At 43.6% G+C, this 13846-nt stretch overlaps 1 protein-coding gene across 2 annotated transcripts in view; it reads right to left on the bottom strand.

The window, feature by feature from the left end:
- Window positions 1-13846, bottom strand: part of LOC133004892 (cadherin-4-like) — a 222935-nt gene that overhangs the window by 159761 nt on the left and 49328 nt on the right. Inside the window, exon 3 of one of the 2 annotated variants that reach the window (XM_061074446.1) lies at window positions 8049-8064. The exons of the other annotated variant lie outside the window; for it this stretch is intronic. Coding sequence (XP_060930429.1) covers window positions 8049-8064 — 16 coding nt within the window. The remainder of the gene's footprint in view (window positions 1-8048; window positions 8065-13846) is intronic. 2 annotated transcript variants of the gene reach the window in all.

The following is a 13846-nucleotide window of genomic DNA, read 5'->3' as shown; positions in this document are numbered from 1 at the left end:
TCTGCCTGGAGTGAAATCTATGCAGAGACTATGCAGTCCCCCAATACAACAGATTATTATAATTAATATCCATAGGAAATTCATGAAAATGTATCTCATAATGTTAAAGAAACTGGAAAAATTATCCTGGATCCGCCCCCTGAGGCAGATCTGCAACAAAATGTAACACGTCCCACAATGTTATAGAAAGTGATTCAAAAAAATTCCTGAACATTTTTTTGTTTTGATACACACCAACATTTAAGTGGTACCTTCTTAACCCATGGGTTAAGAAGGTACCATAATACCATAATCCTGCTGACAAATAAACAAGCCTAAAAGGTGTTGGCGCAGGTAATAAGTCCAGGCAGAATCTTCCTTCCATTAGGGAAAAATACTGCCTAACAAAAAGTCACACTCTTGTAAATATGAACCGTTTCTAACGTACACCAGTTCAAAGTATGACAGCTCCCTTCATTAACTTGATAATATGTAAATTTTACCACCAGTTATCTACCAGATAACGGTTGCAGTTTAGTTTCTGAACCAAAATATCATAAAGTGCCACTGAGAAGAAAAGCCCACGACTCACTCTCTAACAGTCTGTTCCACAATGATCACACACACCGCTGTGTTCCTTCATGCGAACGACGGAGAGAATCTAAAAATCTGAGGTGCAGGAAAATGAAAATGTAGCGTACATTGTAATGCCCCCCCACCCCAACACACACTCCCGTTCCCCAGCTAATAACTACACTGAATGTGCTTTCTCCGGGGAGTCTTTCTAACCTTTACCCCTCCCTAAATAATAGCTCTATTGCCAGCTAGTTCCAACTCTGTAATCTAAATATAATTGGAGGGGGAGCACCACTTCCTTAGCAGGGAATACTGTCGGAGTCTTTATAGCTGGTATCTTCAAATTAAACCCTCCCTGCTGCACACTGCATCTGATCAGCGCACGGCCTCAGAAGAAAGCCCGCGCTCCCGCAGCTGTGATATCGTCGGCGGGATCTTGTCACATTACTCTTATTGTGCACGGCCGCCGGCATCCCACTATCACCTGCATTAATAATATGCATCGTGGAGTTTGTGCAAGTGGATGATAGCTGCACGGTAACAGTCAGAGCTGATATTTAATTGCATCAGGAGACATGATATTCAGAGTTCTCACTCAGGAATTGATGCATTTAGATCAGTAATAATTCAAGCTCCCTGCCACCACTTCTTGAGAGTTAATTCCCTTCATGTACCTGCTGATTCCTTCTCCTTTCACAAGGGTGGTGTTAATGAAACACACCAAAACTATGAGGAAATTCTTTTTTGTAACACCCAGGAAGCTTCTCTTGGATTGTAGGACTGCATTTTGCTCTGGCCAGAACACAAAAGCCTGACATTTCAGGATCGAAATAGTCATCATAGCACCACAGCTGTAACCATGTGAAGGCACTGGGTTCATGAATAGCTCCATGCCGAGCTCGAGACAACAGCTATGGGAATGGGAATAGTTAGAGGACCAAATAGCAAACGCAACTCTGTGTCCCACTGATGAAAGACCTTTGAATCATTACAGTGTGGCTGCTGTCATTTCATTAGCAGCCTGTCTTCCCTTTGCACAGATACACCTGTAAGGAAAGCCACGCAGAGTGTGTTACTTTTAAGACATTATCGTCTCGAATTGCACTCAGCGGAGCGTATACCTCCAGCGAAGCCTCTTCGATTCAATCAAGCTGCACCAAATTGAACACACTTATAGAAATCAGTCCCCTAAATATGCCTGATTTTTAAAAGGTTCAAGAACTAGTCCCTGGGAAACACCAATGGGATATTCCCCGACTCACACAGCATCCTTCCACCAAGTCTTCCGGTAATCAGTCCGGTTGTTTTTGTGAAATCTTGCTTACACACAAACAAACTAAAAAATGCACAGGGGTGAAAACATAACCTCCTTGGCGGGAGACTAGAGGAAGGTGTAAAGAGGGTAATGGGGTTTTCAGTCATCGTGCAGGTGTGAATTACTGTTTACTGCGTGTGTGTGTTTCCCGAAACTATCGAGTTGTCACTTCTATTGCAGGCATCGCTACACATGCACATGTGGCCCCATCAAAACAAGCCACAACAAGGCCATCCAATCTGCTGGACGCTTTCCATCATGTACCTAAACACATAAGCTACAATTTCCCCCTCAACCAGCTCCCTGCTCGGTGCGGAATCGATGGCTGTCGTGACTTTTCCTCTGCTGTTAGCATTGACATTTGTTGGCCCTTTTGCTTCCTTTGTCATTTCCTCTGGGGAGTTTACCGATGTGGGAGACAGAGCGAGTGAGGGAAGAAGAATAGACAGATAACAGAGGAGGATGGGGAATGAGCCATTTTTTTTCTTTTTCTATGAAATACATATTTTTTCTCTTACCTGGTTTGAAAAGAAGCCAGCGAGGTGGGGGACACACATGTGGAAGAAAAAAAGGTTTCTGTTAAGAATAGGTTTATAAATGCAGGAATACATTTTTAAAAAACATAGGAACATGGTCAAAATGCATTCAGTTTTGTTACATTTGTTTTCTCTCTTGAAAGTTGCATGGGCAGCTGAACACTGGAAACAGCAATCCTGTGAAAGATCAAGCCCGGCGTTTTCAGCTCTCTCTCTTTTCGCTTGTTGCTCTCTCTCGCTCAGTTCCTGTCTCTCTCTCTCTCAGATACTTTCAAACGCACAGATAAGTAACTGGGAACGGCCTCGTACCTCGCACGTATTCTTGAACAGATAACGCTCTGCAGAAGCTCTCCTCCAACAAAATATCTCCATGTCCTCTGGCACAAACAAGCCGGCACCAAAACAGCAGAAAGTGCCCGTGTGAATTATGTATAGCGGCGATTTTCAAAATTCCAGCACAGTGTGCGTACTGTATTGTTACTTTCTATCATGACAGATTTTTTCGGGGGTGCCCCATTAGCTGGCACCGGACAGATTGTGATTTACATTGTGCAGCCATGCAGCACTACTCTCAGGCCTGGACAGAGGGCTAATGGAGGCACACACGGCTTTTATTAGCTGTGAAATCCAATGGCATCAAATATTAAACACTTCATTACGGAGGACTGCTCGTCTTGTTCCACAGCACAGCCACTTAAACCTACAACAGCCACGGGAAAATAAAGAGAAAAGGAATATGCGATGACAGCCATAATTACTGGAAATCTATTTCATAAGATGTGTTTGTGATGGGAAATTGCCGTGTGTGTGTGTGTTTGTACTGTACATGTGCGTATGGGTGCATGCTAAAATGTGGTTGCACTCAGCAGCATGTCAGCAAACATAATGTTGTGCGTTAATAATTAATCCCTCTATATCAAAACAACAATAGTTTTCTCAGCGGACACAGAGGAGAGTGTGTTTAATAAAATGAAATGTTCCCATTACATCTGACATCAAAGCCTGTTGAACTCTAACTCGGCAGCTTATGCCAACAGTGGGCAGTGGTGAGGAGAGAGAAAGGAAGGAGAAAGAGAGGAGGCGGCTCGCAGAGAGAGAGATAGATAGAGAGATAGATATAGAGAGATATAGAGAAGAATGGACAGACAACCAGAGAATGACACAGGGAATTGGAGAAGAACCAGACAGGCGGTCGTCACAGCGCATGAGTGACAGCCTCAGCGACGACCTCTGAATGATTCATCCCCGGACATGCTTCTGTCTATCAGAGCATCAGGAGCCATTAGCATCAGAGGAAGCAGCGAGTGGAGCCTGGTCTCGTCTGCCATTACTTAAAAGCTGACCCTCGGGACGGAGGGACAGAAACGTTGCCTCACTACCAAAGCCTGTCCTGTCCTGTCCTGTCCTGTCCTCCAGTACTGTACGCGCACAATTCTCCGAGGAACACTTAACGGCCTCAGTGCGTAATTTTTGTTTCCTCATACAAAGGATCAAAACCTTCGCAGCACACAACTTTAATCAATTGTAATCCGGTCCACCTTGACCGTTGTATCATAGAGCCTGAGGAGCCGTTTTTCACTCTAAAAAGCACCGGGGCCGCACGCTGACTCCCGAGTGTGATTGTTATTCATGGAGGTTTGTTTCCAGCACCTCTTGTTTGTGTGCTACAGCAGGGGTTAAGGCTCACTCCGAAAAACAGCACAAAGAGTTTCACTTTGCTCGCACCGAGAAGGAAGCTGGCGTGCAATTACTGCAGTTGTTTTATTCATTAATGCACTTTGTTTTATTGAAAATAATTTTAAGCGCTTTGGCCTTTTAGTCTCAACCGAAAGTGCAGCAAACTGTGCCAAGATTGAGATCGCAACCCCGGCAGCTGCGGAGTAGGCCGTCGAAAACCCACTTTTCCGTAAATGTACAAATGAAGGAGAGCGGCACGAGAGAAAACAAGAGCTGAAATCTCAGTCTCAGATTCTAGAGACAACACAATCACAGTTAGGTTTGTTCATAAACCTGCCATTAAAATAAAGATTGCAGAGATTTATCGGCCTAACGTCGGTATTGGCCCAATGTTTGCCTTGTTTACCGTCTTCGGCCGGTCTCCACAAATAAGATAACGTTCACTGATGGCAGAGGCCAGTGTTGATTTGTTGTGTTTGCAGAGTGATATCAAGATATTGACCGGCACATACTGATTTTATATTTTATCATTTAGGGTCACATCGCTTCTCTGTCCTCTGGTCCGCCTCGGTCCACTCACACACATGCACAAACACCCATAAACACACACACACACCCTGATGTCCCCAAAGGAACTCTATAACACAAACACAAACACACACACACACACACACACACACACACACACACACACACACACACACACACACACACACACACAGCCAGAGCAAAGAGGCTGCTGTGGACACAGGGAGCCAGGTAGAGTGAAGATAACATGAGTTGAAGACAGAGACGCTCGTTACCGTCATTGTCTTTAAGTACGTTTCACAGGACCACGACAAACTGGTTACACAGGCTAGAAGCATGTCCTTAGAAAAAGCTAGAATTTAAATTAATTTAGACTTACATCCTAAATTCAGGCAAACTTCTTGTGAAGGTACCACCTGAAGTACATCATCAGCAGAGGGATGGAGGACAGAGGACAGGAAGAAGGACCGACTGATATCTGTGTTCCTCAGTCTCTTCAAACTTCACTCAGCATTTTGATGTCAGGAAAATTCTTTATTTTAATGACCTTTTGGTTTCATTGAAATTTACTTCACTGTTTTAAGTATTATTTTTGCCATATTTATGCAAGTTTTATTTATTTTTTATTTCAAATCCTTCTGAATGTATTCTTTGAAAATACTTCTTTAATAATCAAAATAACTAACAGGCTTTTGAAACAATCATTTCTCAAAAAAAACAATCTTTGTCATGTGAGACGGTGACATTGAAGGTTGTTTGGTAATTTATAATCAAACGTGTGCTCTTTCAAACTTAGTGAATTCAGGACTTTAAAAGTTTTAATTTAATGTTTTTCTGTTTCAATGGCAAAAGGGGAAACAAATAACAGAAATAAACAAACAGCAGTATCAGCTCAGAATTTTACAATCAGTGCAAATTCCTAATTAAAACTGTAATAGGAACACAAGCATTACGTCCCCAGGGCAAAGGAGAGATGGAAACACTTGAGATCAGAAGTGATGAGAGGAGAACAGGAGTTAGGTTCGGATGGATCCAGAAAGGACAAAATCCAAGTTGATCGTTGTCCCAGAAGCCTGAGTTTGAACCCGACCCTGCAGTGAAAGTGGCAGATTCAGTCGCGGTGCAAATGAAAGATGGGGTTAAGCAGAAGGAGAAAGTATTTAGGATTGAATTAGCTCTGTCTCTCCTTGTTAGAGCGGTCCCGGGCTGACAGGTGCAAGGGAAGAGAGGGAGGCTGCCGGCCACATGCAACAATATCAGGTGGGAGAGCAGAGATGATATCTGAAGAGGCTTGTTTACAACCATCAGCGTCCCTGATTGAATTACACTGACAAGTCTGCAACATATCAACCAGAGCAGCCCCACTAAAGGTATCTCACTGCCCCACATGACAAATTAATTGTTTTTAACTTCTCTCAGGTCATGCCCTTGAATCCCAGAAATCACCAGACCCCGACCTTTGACACAAACCCAAAAAGGAAAAGAAGCTAGTTCTCAGTTCTGTCACAGCTCTACTTTAAAGGAGGTCAAACTTTCCTCACCTGAGCTGAGCCGAGAGGGAAGAGACCTGATGCCAAAAGTCACTGGCACAGTTTGAACATTTTAACACTTAATCACTTAATTCTGAAGTGGACTACATATGGACAATCGGACCTATAACCTGGGGAGGTAGTGGATTATGACGGTGCACTTCAATGAACAATTCGGACGGAGCCAATAATGAAGTCATAAACAAGCTTCATCCCCTGCCCCTCAGATCGGTGAGGAGCAAGCAGAGATAGCAACCATTGATTTTCTCCACGGCCCTGGATGTTCCGTGGATCTTTTTCTGCAGACTGCCAACTGGGTGCATCAATACCGACGTGCCTTGCTTAACCAATGGCACCCTTCAAAAAAGGGGGGAGGAGGCACGAAGCCGGGGTCAGCCTAGAAGTCGTTACCGGGCCCGGTTTGCAGTCGATGAGAAAAAATTGTGTCTTCGAGCTGATAAAAATTGTGTATATGTGCTTATTGGAAAGAAGTTAGAGACATTGACAGAGACGTCATGAACGAAGTGTCAGATTTGATAGAGAACATGTTTTTCTGTGGGAGGCTGGTGATCTAGATGATCCTCTCACCTATTGTGGAATTTGGAAACACAACCCAACTGGAAAAACTCTTCTAACTAATAAAAATGCAGTGATTTGTATTTACAAGTAAAAAAACAAAATATGTCCCACAATGGACACAATAGGTTTCTGTTAAATTCTGAACGTAAACACAACTTTTGTTCTATTTTAAAAACGCCGCAGGGCATGCGCCTTTATTTTGAAAGTCAGTTATTGTAGATATATAAAAGAATTGTAGCTACAAATCAATTTAAGTATTATTGTCCTTGGAAATCCTTAATCATATTTTCTATTTTTCTTTCTTGATATTGTCCTGCTCAATAGTGACTTGTTATTGTGTGTGTGTGTGTGTGTGTGTGTGTGTGTGTGTGTGTGTAGGTGGCTTTAGTGTCTCCAGCTGTGCCGATGAGACCATGGACATCTTCCATTAGATCCCTAATAAAGCTCAACCAGGTAAAACAGTGCTGCCTAATCAACCCTGTCACTAAACACATCACCGCCGCTGTTTACACTTTCAATTAGCCTAAGCTATGTGCGTGTGCATGTGTGTAGATCGGAACCAATCACCTGTGCAGGTCGCGGCATGCGTGGTGCTCACAGGGTAATCATGGGACTGTCGGTGACATGCCAGCTCTGATGGGCATCTACCATTAATATTTATAGAGCTTTAAATCAGCCCCACACTGAGCCCTTTGACAGCAATCACCCCGGTGCTTTGTTTTTTTTAATATCCACATCCAGATCAATTCTGATTAGCATATCAAGCCCCTGGTGGAGCCAAGCACACGTGCAAAGTTCTGCTTGTGCTCAGAGATGAAGAGAGCCAGAGAGGGGAGAGTGTGTGTGTGTGTGTGTGTGTGTGTGTGTGTGTGTGTGTGTGTGTGTGTGTGTGTGTGTGTGTGTGTGTGTGTGTGTGTGTGTGTGTCTGTGTGTGTGTGTGTGTGTGTGTGTATGTGGGGGGAGAGTAAAACGCAATTAACGCCCAGTTAATCCAGAAAATGAAATGTTTGCCATCCAACAACCAAAGTGGAGAGAAATTGACGTCTTCTTCTTAAATGAAAACAATGGCGGTGACACTGCGGGGACTTGAAATAAGGATGAAGAGCCGGAGCAAACCATGAAACGCCAGCGGAGCAGTCACACGGCGAGTCACATGCCGGCAGGAGACGCAGATGTAAAAAGACCGAGACAAAAGTACCTGGGTAGGAATTTGCATGTCCGTATTGTTGATATGAGAAGTGACATTTTCTGGCATTAGGAGGTAAGCTTCCTGGGGCTCCTGCGAGCTCGCTCTCTCCTCTACCACCGCGGCGCTGCCATTTTATAAACCTTTGTGTGGACTGAGCTGCTTTTGTCTTCTCCAAAAAGACAAACCAATCTGCTTATCTCCAAATCCAGAGGGAGCGCAGGCGTTTGTTTCTGCAGATCGAAATAATACGCAGGAGAGGATAGTAACCTTCGGAACGAGTTGAGCGGGTGGGAGGAGGCAGATTATGTGACAACGTGTGTGCGTGTCTGTGTGTGAGTGTGTGTCTCTGCATCTGCGTTACCGAGTGTGTTTATGTGCAAGAGAAAGCCTCTGCCGGCCTTGAGGCGCCCCCACAGATGTTCATTTGTAGTGACAGCAAGGTTTGTTCTCTCTGTGTTCCCATTTATCACACTGAGCTGATTGTATGGCTGCGGCCAGATCCCACGGAGAGGACACAATCACCGCCACGACAGATATGCGTGAGTAAGCAATACAGCTCTATGAATCTACAGACATAATCTATCAGCCTGGATCAGCAGTCCTCACTGAGAGGAACCAACACACAAGCAGAGAGGGGGCTCCCGACCACGTCCTGGATATGGAACGTTAATTTGCTCCTTTTTTACGATGCATTATTGATGAGGGATGCACTGAAAGGTTTGAGATAAACCTTCAAAAGAGAAAAAAGGATCATTCTCGTTCCCCAGGGCTCCACATGTGGAAAAGTCATCTGAAAAACAAACAAATGATAGACACGTGCTGGTATCCTAGAAGAAAGGAGGATCGGGCTGGAAGGAGTGGGTAGGAGCGACTCCTATGGGGAACGAAATGCTCTTTGCGGCTTTAGTGAAAATAATGACTCACCAAATGGAGCACTTTAAGGAAATTCACACTCAACTCTCTTGGCTCCCTTCCTCTTCCATTCTCTCTCTCTCTCTCTCTCTCTCTCTCTCTCTCTCTCTCTCTCTCTCTCTCTCTCTCTCTCTCCATCTCTCTCTCTATATTTCTGTCATCTCCACTTCCCTCTCGCTGCTCGCTCCCCTCTCACATTGTCTCTTTGCCTCCCATCAGGAAAATCACAAGGCTCCAAAAAAACGACTCTCATCGCTCACAGTCTCGAGTCTGGATTCTGCTCACTCCTTTGCACCTGCATATACACGGGTAGAGATAGGTGGCGTACACCTGCAGATCCCCAGTGTGAGTCCTGACCTTTTCACATGAGTCATGTTTCCCATAAATATCTTCTTTTGTGTACTTGCTTTTCAAAGTGTCTATACGTGTACTTGTCTCTTTCTGTGTTGTGTGTGTGTGTGTGCGTGTGTGTGTCTCTATCTCTCTGTGTTTCGCTGAAGAGTTGACCTTTCCATCCCTGCTTTGTCCCAGATTAGAACTGACACCACCCTCTGCTACAGACCAAACTGATACACACACTGACACCAACACACAGACACACACACAGACACACAGACACAAACACTTGCAGGGTAAAAAGTCATGCATGCAGACACATTCAGGCCGGTGTTGACAGGTGAAAATCTCTAAAATGTCACATGTTTAGGACCTCTATCTAAACCTGATTAAAAACACCTTTTGACATTTAAACATTTCCAAAATAGGATTCATAGAAGGCTGGATCATTTTCTCAACTCACAGACAAACGTGTGAGGGTTCACAGACTCTATCCGCCTGGCTAGTGAATCCTTTGGATCTTTATTTACGGTCTATGCTCAATATGTGTAAATGTCAATTTCATGTTGGTGCTAGAGTAAAAAGTCGTAGTTGTCCTGAGGGTGATGTGAAAACACACAAAGAGACACCATGGTTAATAGCACTTAAGAAAAACAGTCAGTAAACGTTATCCTCTGGAGACCATGAAAGTCTGTACAATAAGTGTATGTCAGTCCTTTCGATAGTTGAAGGGATTTTTCAGTTTGGACAAAAAGTAGATGGCCATTTATTCACATTTATTAAAATGTATACCTCAAGTAGCAGCTTAAAAACATAGAAATCCCAAATGCAGATACATGTGATTTTCACTGGGCAACAACAATGTATAGACTGACTTGTCATGTGGTCGAAGCAGATAATCACACAGACTCACAATCCAGACACACAACCTACAAGTTGGAGTGAACAACAGCAACACATGCAAGCCAACAGGATTCCACCAGTTTGACCCCAAAAGTTACCAGTGAGTCACTCTACTCGCTCACCAGGGTGAGGATCTGTGTGGGGCTGCTGGTGGATGTGGCTCCGTCTCACTGGGAGAAAAACCAGAGAATTAAGCTCAGGCTGAGCTGAGCAACACTTCATTTCACTGATGGCTGAGCAGCCTCTCAGCCACGGCCGCTAGGGGTTGAGCTCACTTACCTGGATAGAAAGTGCATTTGTGTCTGAGTGTGAACGTGCACGCACCAATCTATTCATCTGTATCCATCACTCGTCGAGTGCGTGGTAGTGCTCTATCTTTCCATCTGTATACATGAGAATACACATGTGTGTGTGAGTGTGTATGTGTGGGATGGATACTTCTCTCCGTAGTGACCGTAACCCGGTGACTAGCTGCATGGACGATGGGTTCTGAGGCCGGGTCATTTAACCTGAGCACTGACCCTCATCGCTCACTGCGCTGGTGACGGGACGGGACACAAGGAAGTCAACACCTCTCGGTCGCACAAGGTTCGGGGCACAGCCTGCGTTGCCATCAGGTAGACATGTGTGTGTGTGTGTGTGTTTTTTTAATTTATTTATTTATTTCATGTACATGCATGGTGAAGAAGACACAGAGACGGAGAATTATGATGAAGAACAGGCACTTCTGAGAGATTCTTGCTCGCACGTGCACACGTGTGTATATCTCAGACACATGAGCTCGCCACTTCAATAGAGAACTTGTGTACATGCTTCAAAAAAAGCCACCATTCATATTACATTTCTATAGAAACATACAAGGACGAAATTCTAAAGTTGCATCAACACATGCAGTACAATCCAAGCAATTTTCTGATAATTGTGTATACAGATTTAATTGAACCCCTAATAATAGGATTTTTCTTAACTTATATATCAACTTTTTTCCATCAACATTTTTTCTATTTATTTTGTATCTCTATGTTTTTATTGGGATGTTTTAAAGCTGGAATGTATCTATATCATACGTCTAATAGGGACACACTGTGTCTGAGTGACCTCAAATAAATATTTTCTTTTTACATTTCAGCTTATAACATATATAAAAAAATATGGGCTGCATCTGATCTGAACTATCTGCGATGACCGATGTATTACACCAGTTGATTTAATGGTGCAACTCCAAATCGCTATTCACAGGCCTGGATCCCAACATGCACTGGGTGAAAGGCGAGGAAACACCACAGAGAGGTTTGCCAGTTACTCGTAGCAACATTCACACTCAAGAGTGACACTCACAGTTAAATTTAGTCTCCACTTTACTTAAGCTGAATTTCTTTCCACTCCAAAAAGGAAACAGGAGCATGGGAGAGAGTCACACAGCCACAGGGGGGATGGGGAGCCTTTAAAACCTCACATATAAATAGAGCCGAGCTGGGTTTCGACCACAGAACCTTCTTTGTAGTATGCTTTATTTTTTTTAATGGCCCTGCACTGGAATGCCACATGCCACAAGCAGCGGCACACAGATATATCACACATCTCTACAGACATAACATTGTAGATGCCACTGGTTACATTGCTCAGCCACAGCCTGCAGAGAGAAAAATGATTCTCTACAGCCAAGGGAGCAAATGGGAAAAAAGGCATATGAATGAAAATGAGAAAGGATCACAATAGAGAGAGTGGAGAGAGTGCAGCCTGATGGGTTGACACTCCATGAACTCTTATTGTCGATATGTGAGCAGACGCTGAGAATAAACCTGTTTTTTTTTGGCGACTGTCTTCAGGAAAGATCCATATGGGGAGACGCATTAAAACAGCTTGGCATTGTGCAAAAGAGCCAGAAGACAGAAGGGGGTTAGAAGTGGCAAACAGCTCATATCTGCCTAAAGAAGAGGTGAAGATCTGTTACTAAATACATTCAAAGGGCCAGATGGTTTACTGCACAGTGATCTGACACCAGAGGGGAGGTGTTTCTATTTCTTGTTTTACCATTGCTTTGTGTGAACTATTTTTATTTTGCATTTGCTGGGCGGAATGGTATTGTCGGGCAACCAACTGTATCTGCTTCCTGTGCTATTCAAGAATTGAGAGCATGATATTACTTAGCTAACGACTGTTTCATATGATTGTGTTAGGACACGACTAACGCAGGAAGCACAGGTTTTAAAAACAGGGGGGGGGGGATGGTGTGACTGATGAGGAGCTCTTATAAACATGCTGATTCATTCCTCTGCCAGCGCTTGGAAGCTCTTCCTTTGGGAAAGAGGGGTCAAACGCATTAGCTCCGTGCATTGAGCGAGTGCAGCGCTTTCTAGAGAAGTGCTGGTGCGAGTCTGTCAGGGAGGCTTCACCCCCCCGACGCTCAGGGCCGAGTGACAGAGCTCAAACGAGCAAACTGAGCTCTGAGCCGACGTCACCTTTATTGGAAAACAATGCATTTCATGAACCCGGGCGTCACACGGCACACGTGTGGCGTTCAGGGCTGCAACGAACAAACAAAAGGCCGAATTTAATCATTTGAGGTTATAAAACAAAATTGAATTCTACAGGGGTGTCGAAATTTATTTTTTTTAATCACAACAGAACTTTAATCTCATGTGCGCTTGGTACTGGGATATTTAGAGTTAATAAACTTTTCATATTACTTTTTATGTTTCATGCATTTTTCAGAAATCCCCACGGCCCCCTATCAAAGGGCCTGGAGGTCTTACTAATCAGAGCCCAGCTTTTTATGAACACATCAATATTAGTACAGAAAAAACAGAAGCATGGATTAAGAAAAACTTTTAACGCCTGCTGATTCAAGTGATTTTGTGGTCTGGTGTAATTAACGGAAGGGATGGTAGTTTATATTGCATGTTAACATTCCCCCTAGGAGCCTGCATGAGTCACAGAATCAATGGCGAGTTCCCCGGGGCTAGTAACATGGTGTAATTAAGTCCAAACACTTGGACAAACGGATACACACACGCTCACACACTCACACACTCTCACACACACAACTAAGTTTTACATCTTCCCATTTTAATTTGCACGTACCAAAACTAAGTGCACGAACCTTCTGTATGATCTTTGCTCTACCAATCATATCATTCCACGCCTGCATGACCTCAGACTGTGTTCTGTGTTGTGTTATTGCGTTATTACAACAAGTACATAAATTGTTAATGAGACACAATCTAAGAGGAGGAGAAGTCCTGGATTCTACTTTGTATGAAGATCAGGATCAGGCTGTAATATTATTATTGATTAATAAATGGGTGGATTGTTTACTGTCCCTATATGACTCCCTAACATATAGTAGCTGTATGGAATAAACCTTTAGAATTTGCATTTTTGATTTGATTTTCCTCACGGATAACAGATGCTTGTTAACCAACCATTTACTGTTAAACTGACAAGAATAAAACGCTGTGTTTAGAGTGAACAAGTGTCTGTGAAGCCACCACAACATTTATTATAACAAGTGGGATATGTGGGATTTTCCAACGTGCAAACACCAGCATGAACAATAGAGGATTCACACATCATAACACACCTGCAGCTGCGGAGCACAACAGAACCAAATAGACCAAAAGACCTACACTGTGTTTCCCATTAATTATCTACACTCTGGTGGCCCGCTATAGTCTCATTGTTTCATAATGACCCCAAATTTATCTTACACTTGGCTGAGGTGGAGAAAACCTGCTCAAATAGCACAGGTGTCCCAGGAACACAGAGATAGAGCTTAAATACAGAA

This window comes from Limanda limanda, chromosome 7, assembly GCF_963576545.1.
Source record: "Limanda limanda chromosome 7, fLimLim1.1, whole genome shotgun sequence".
Taxonomy (NCBI): domain Eukaryota; kingdom Metazoa; phylum Chordata; class Actinopteri; order Pleuronectiformes; family Pleuronectidae; genus Limanda; species Limanda limanda.
The sequence above is the reverse complement of the archived record's forward strand: the minus strand, read 5'-3'. Positions and strand labels throughout refer to the sequence as shown.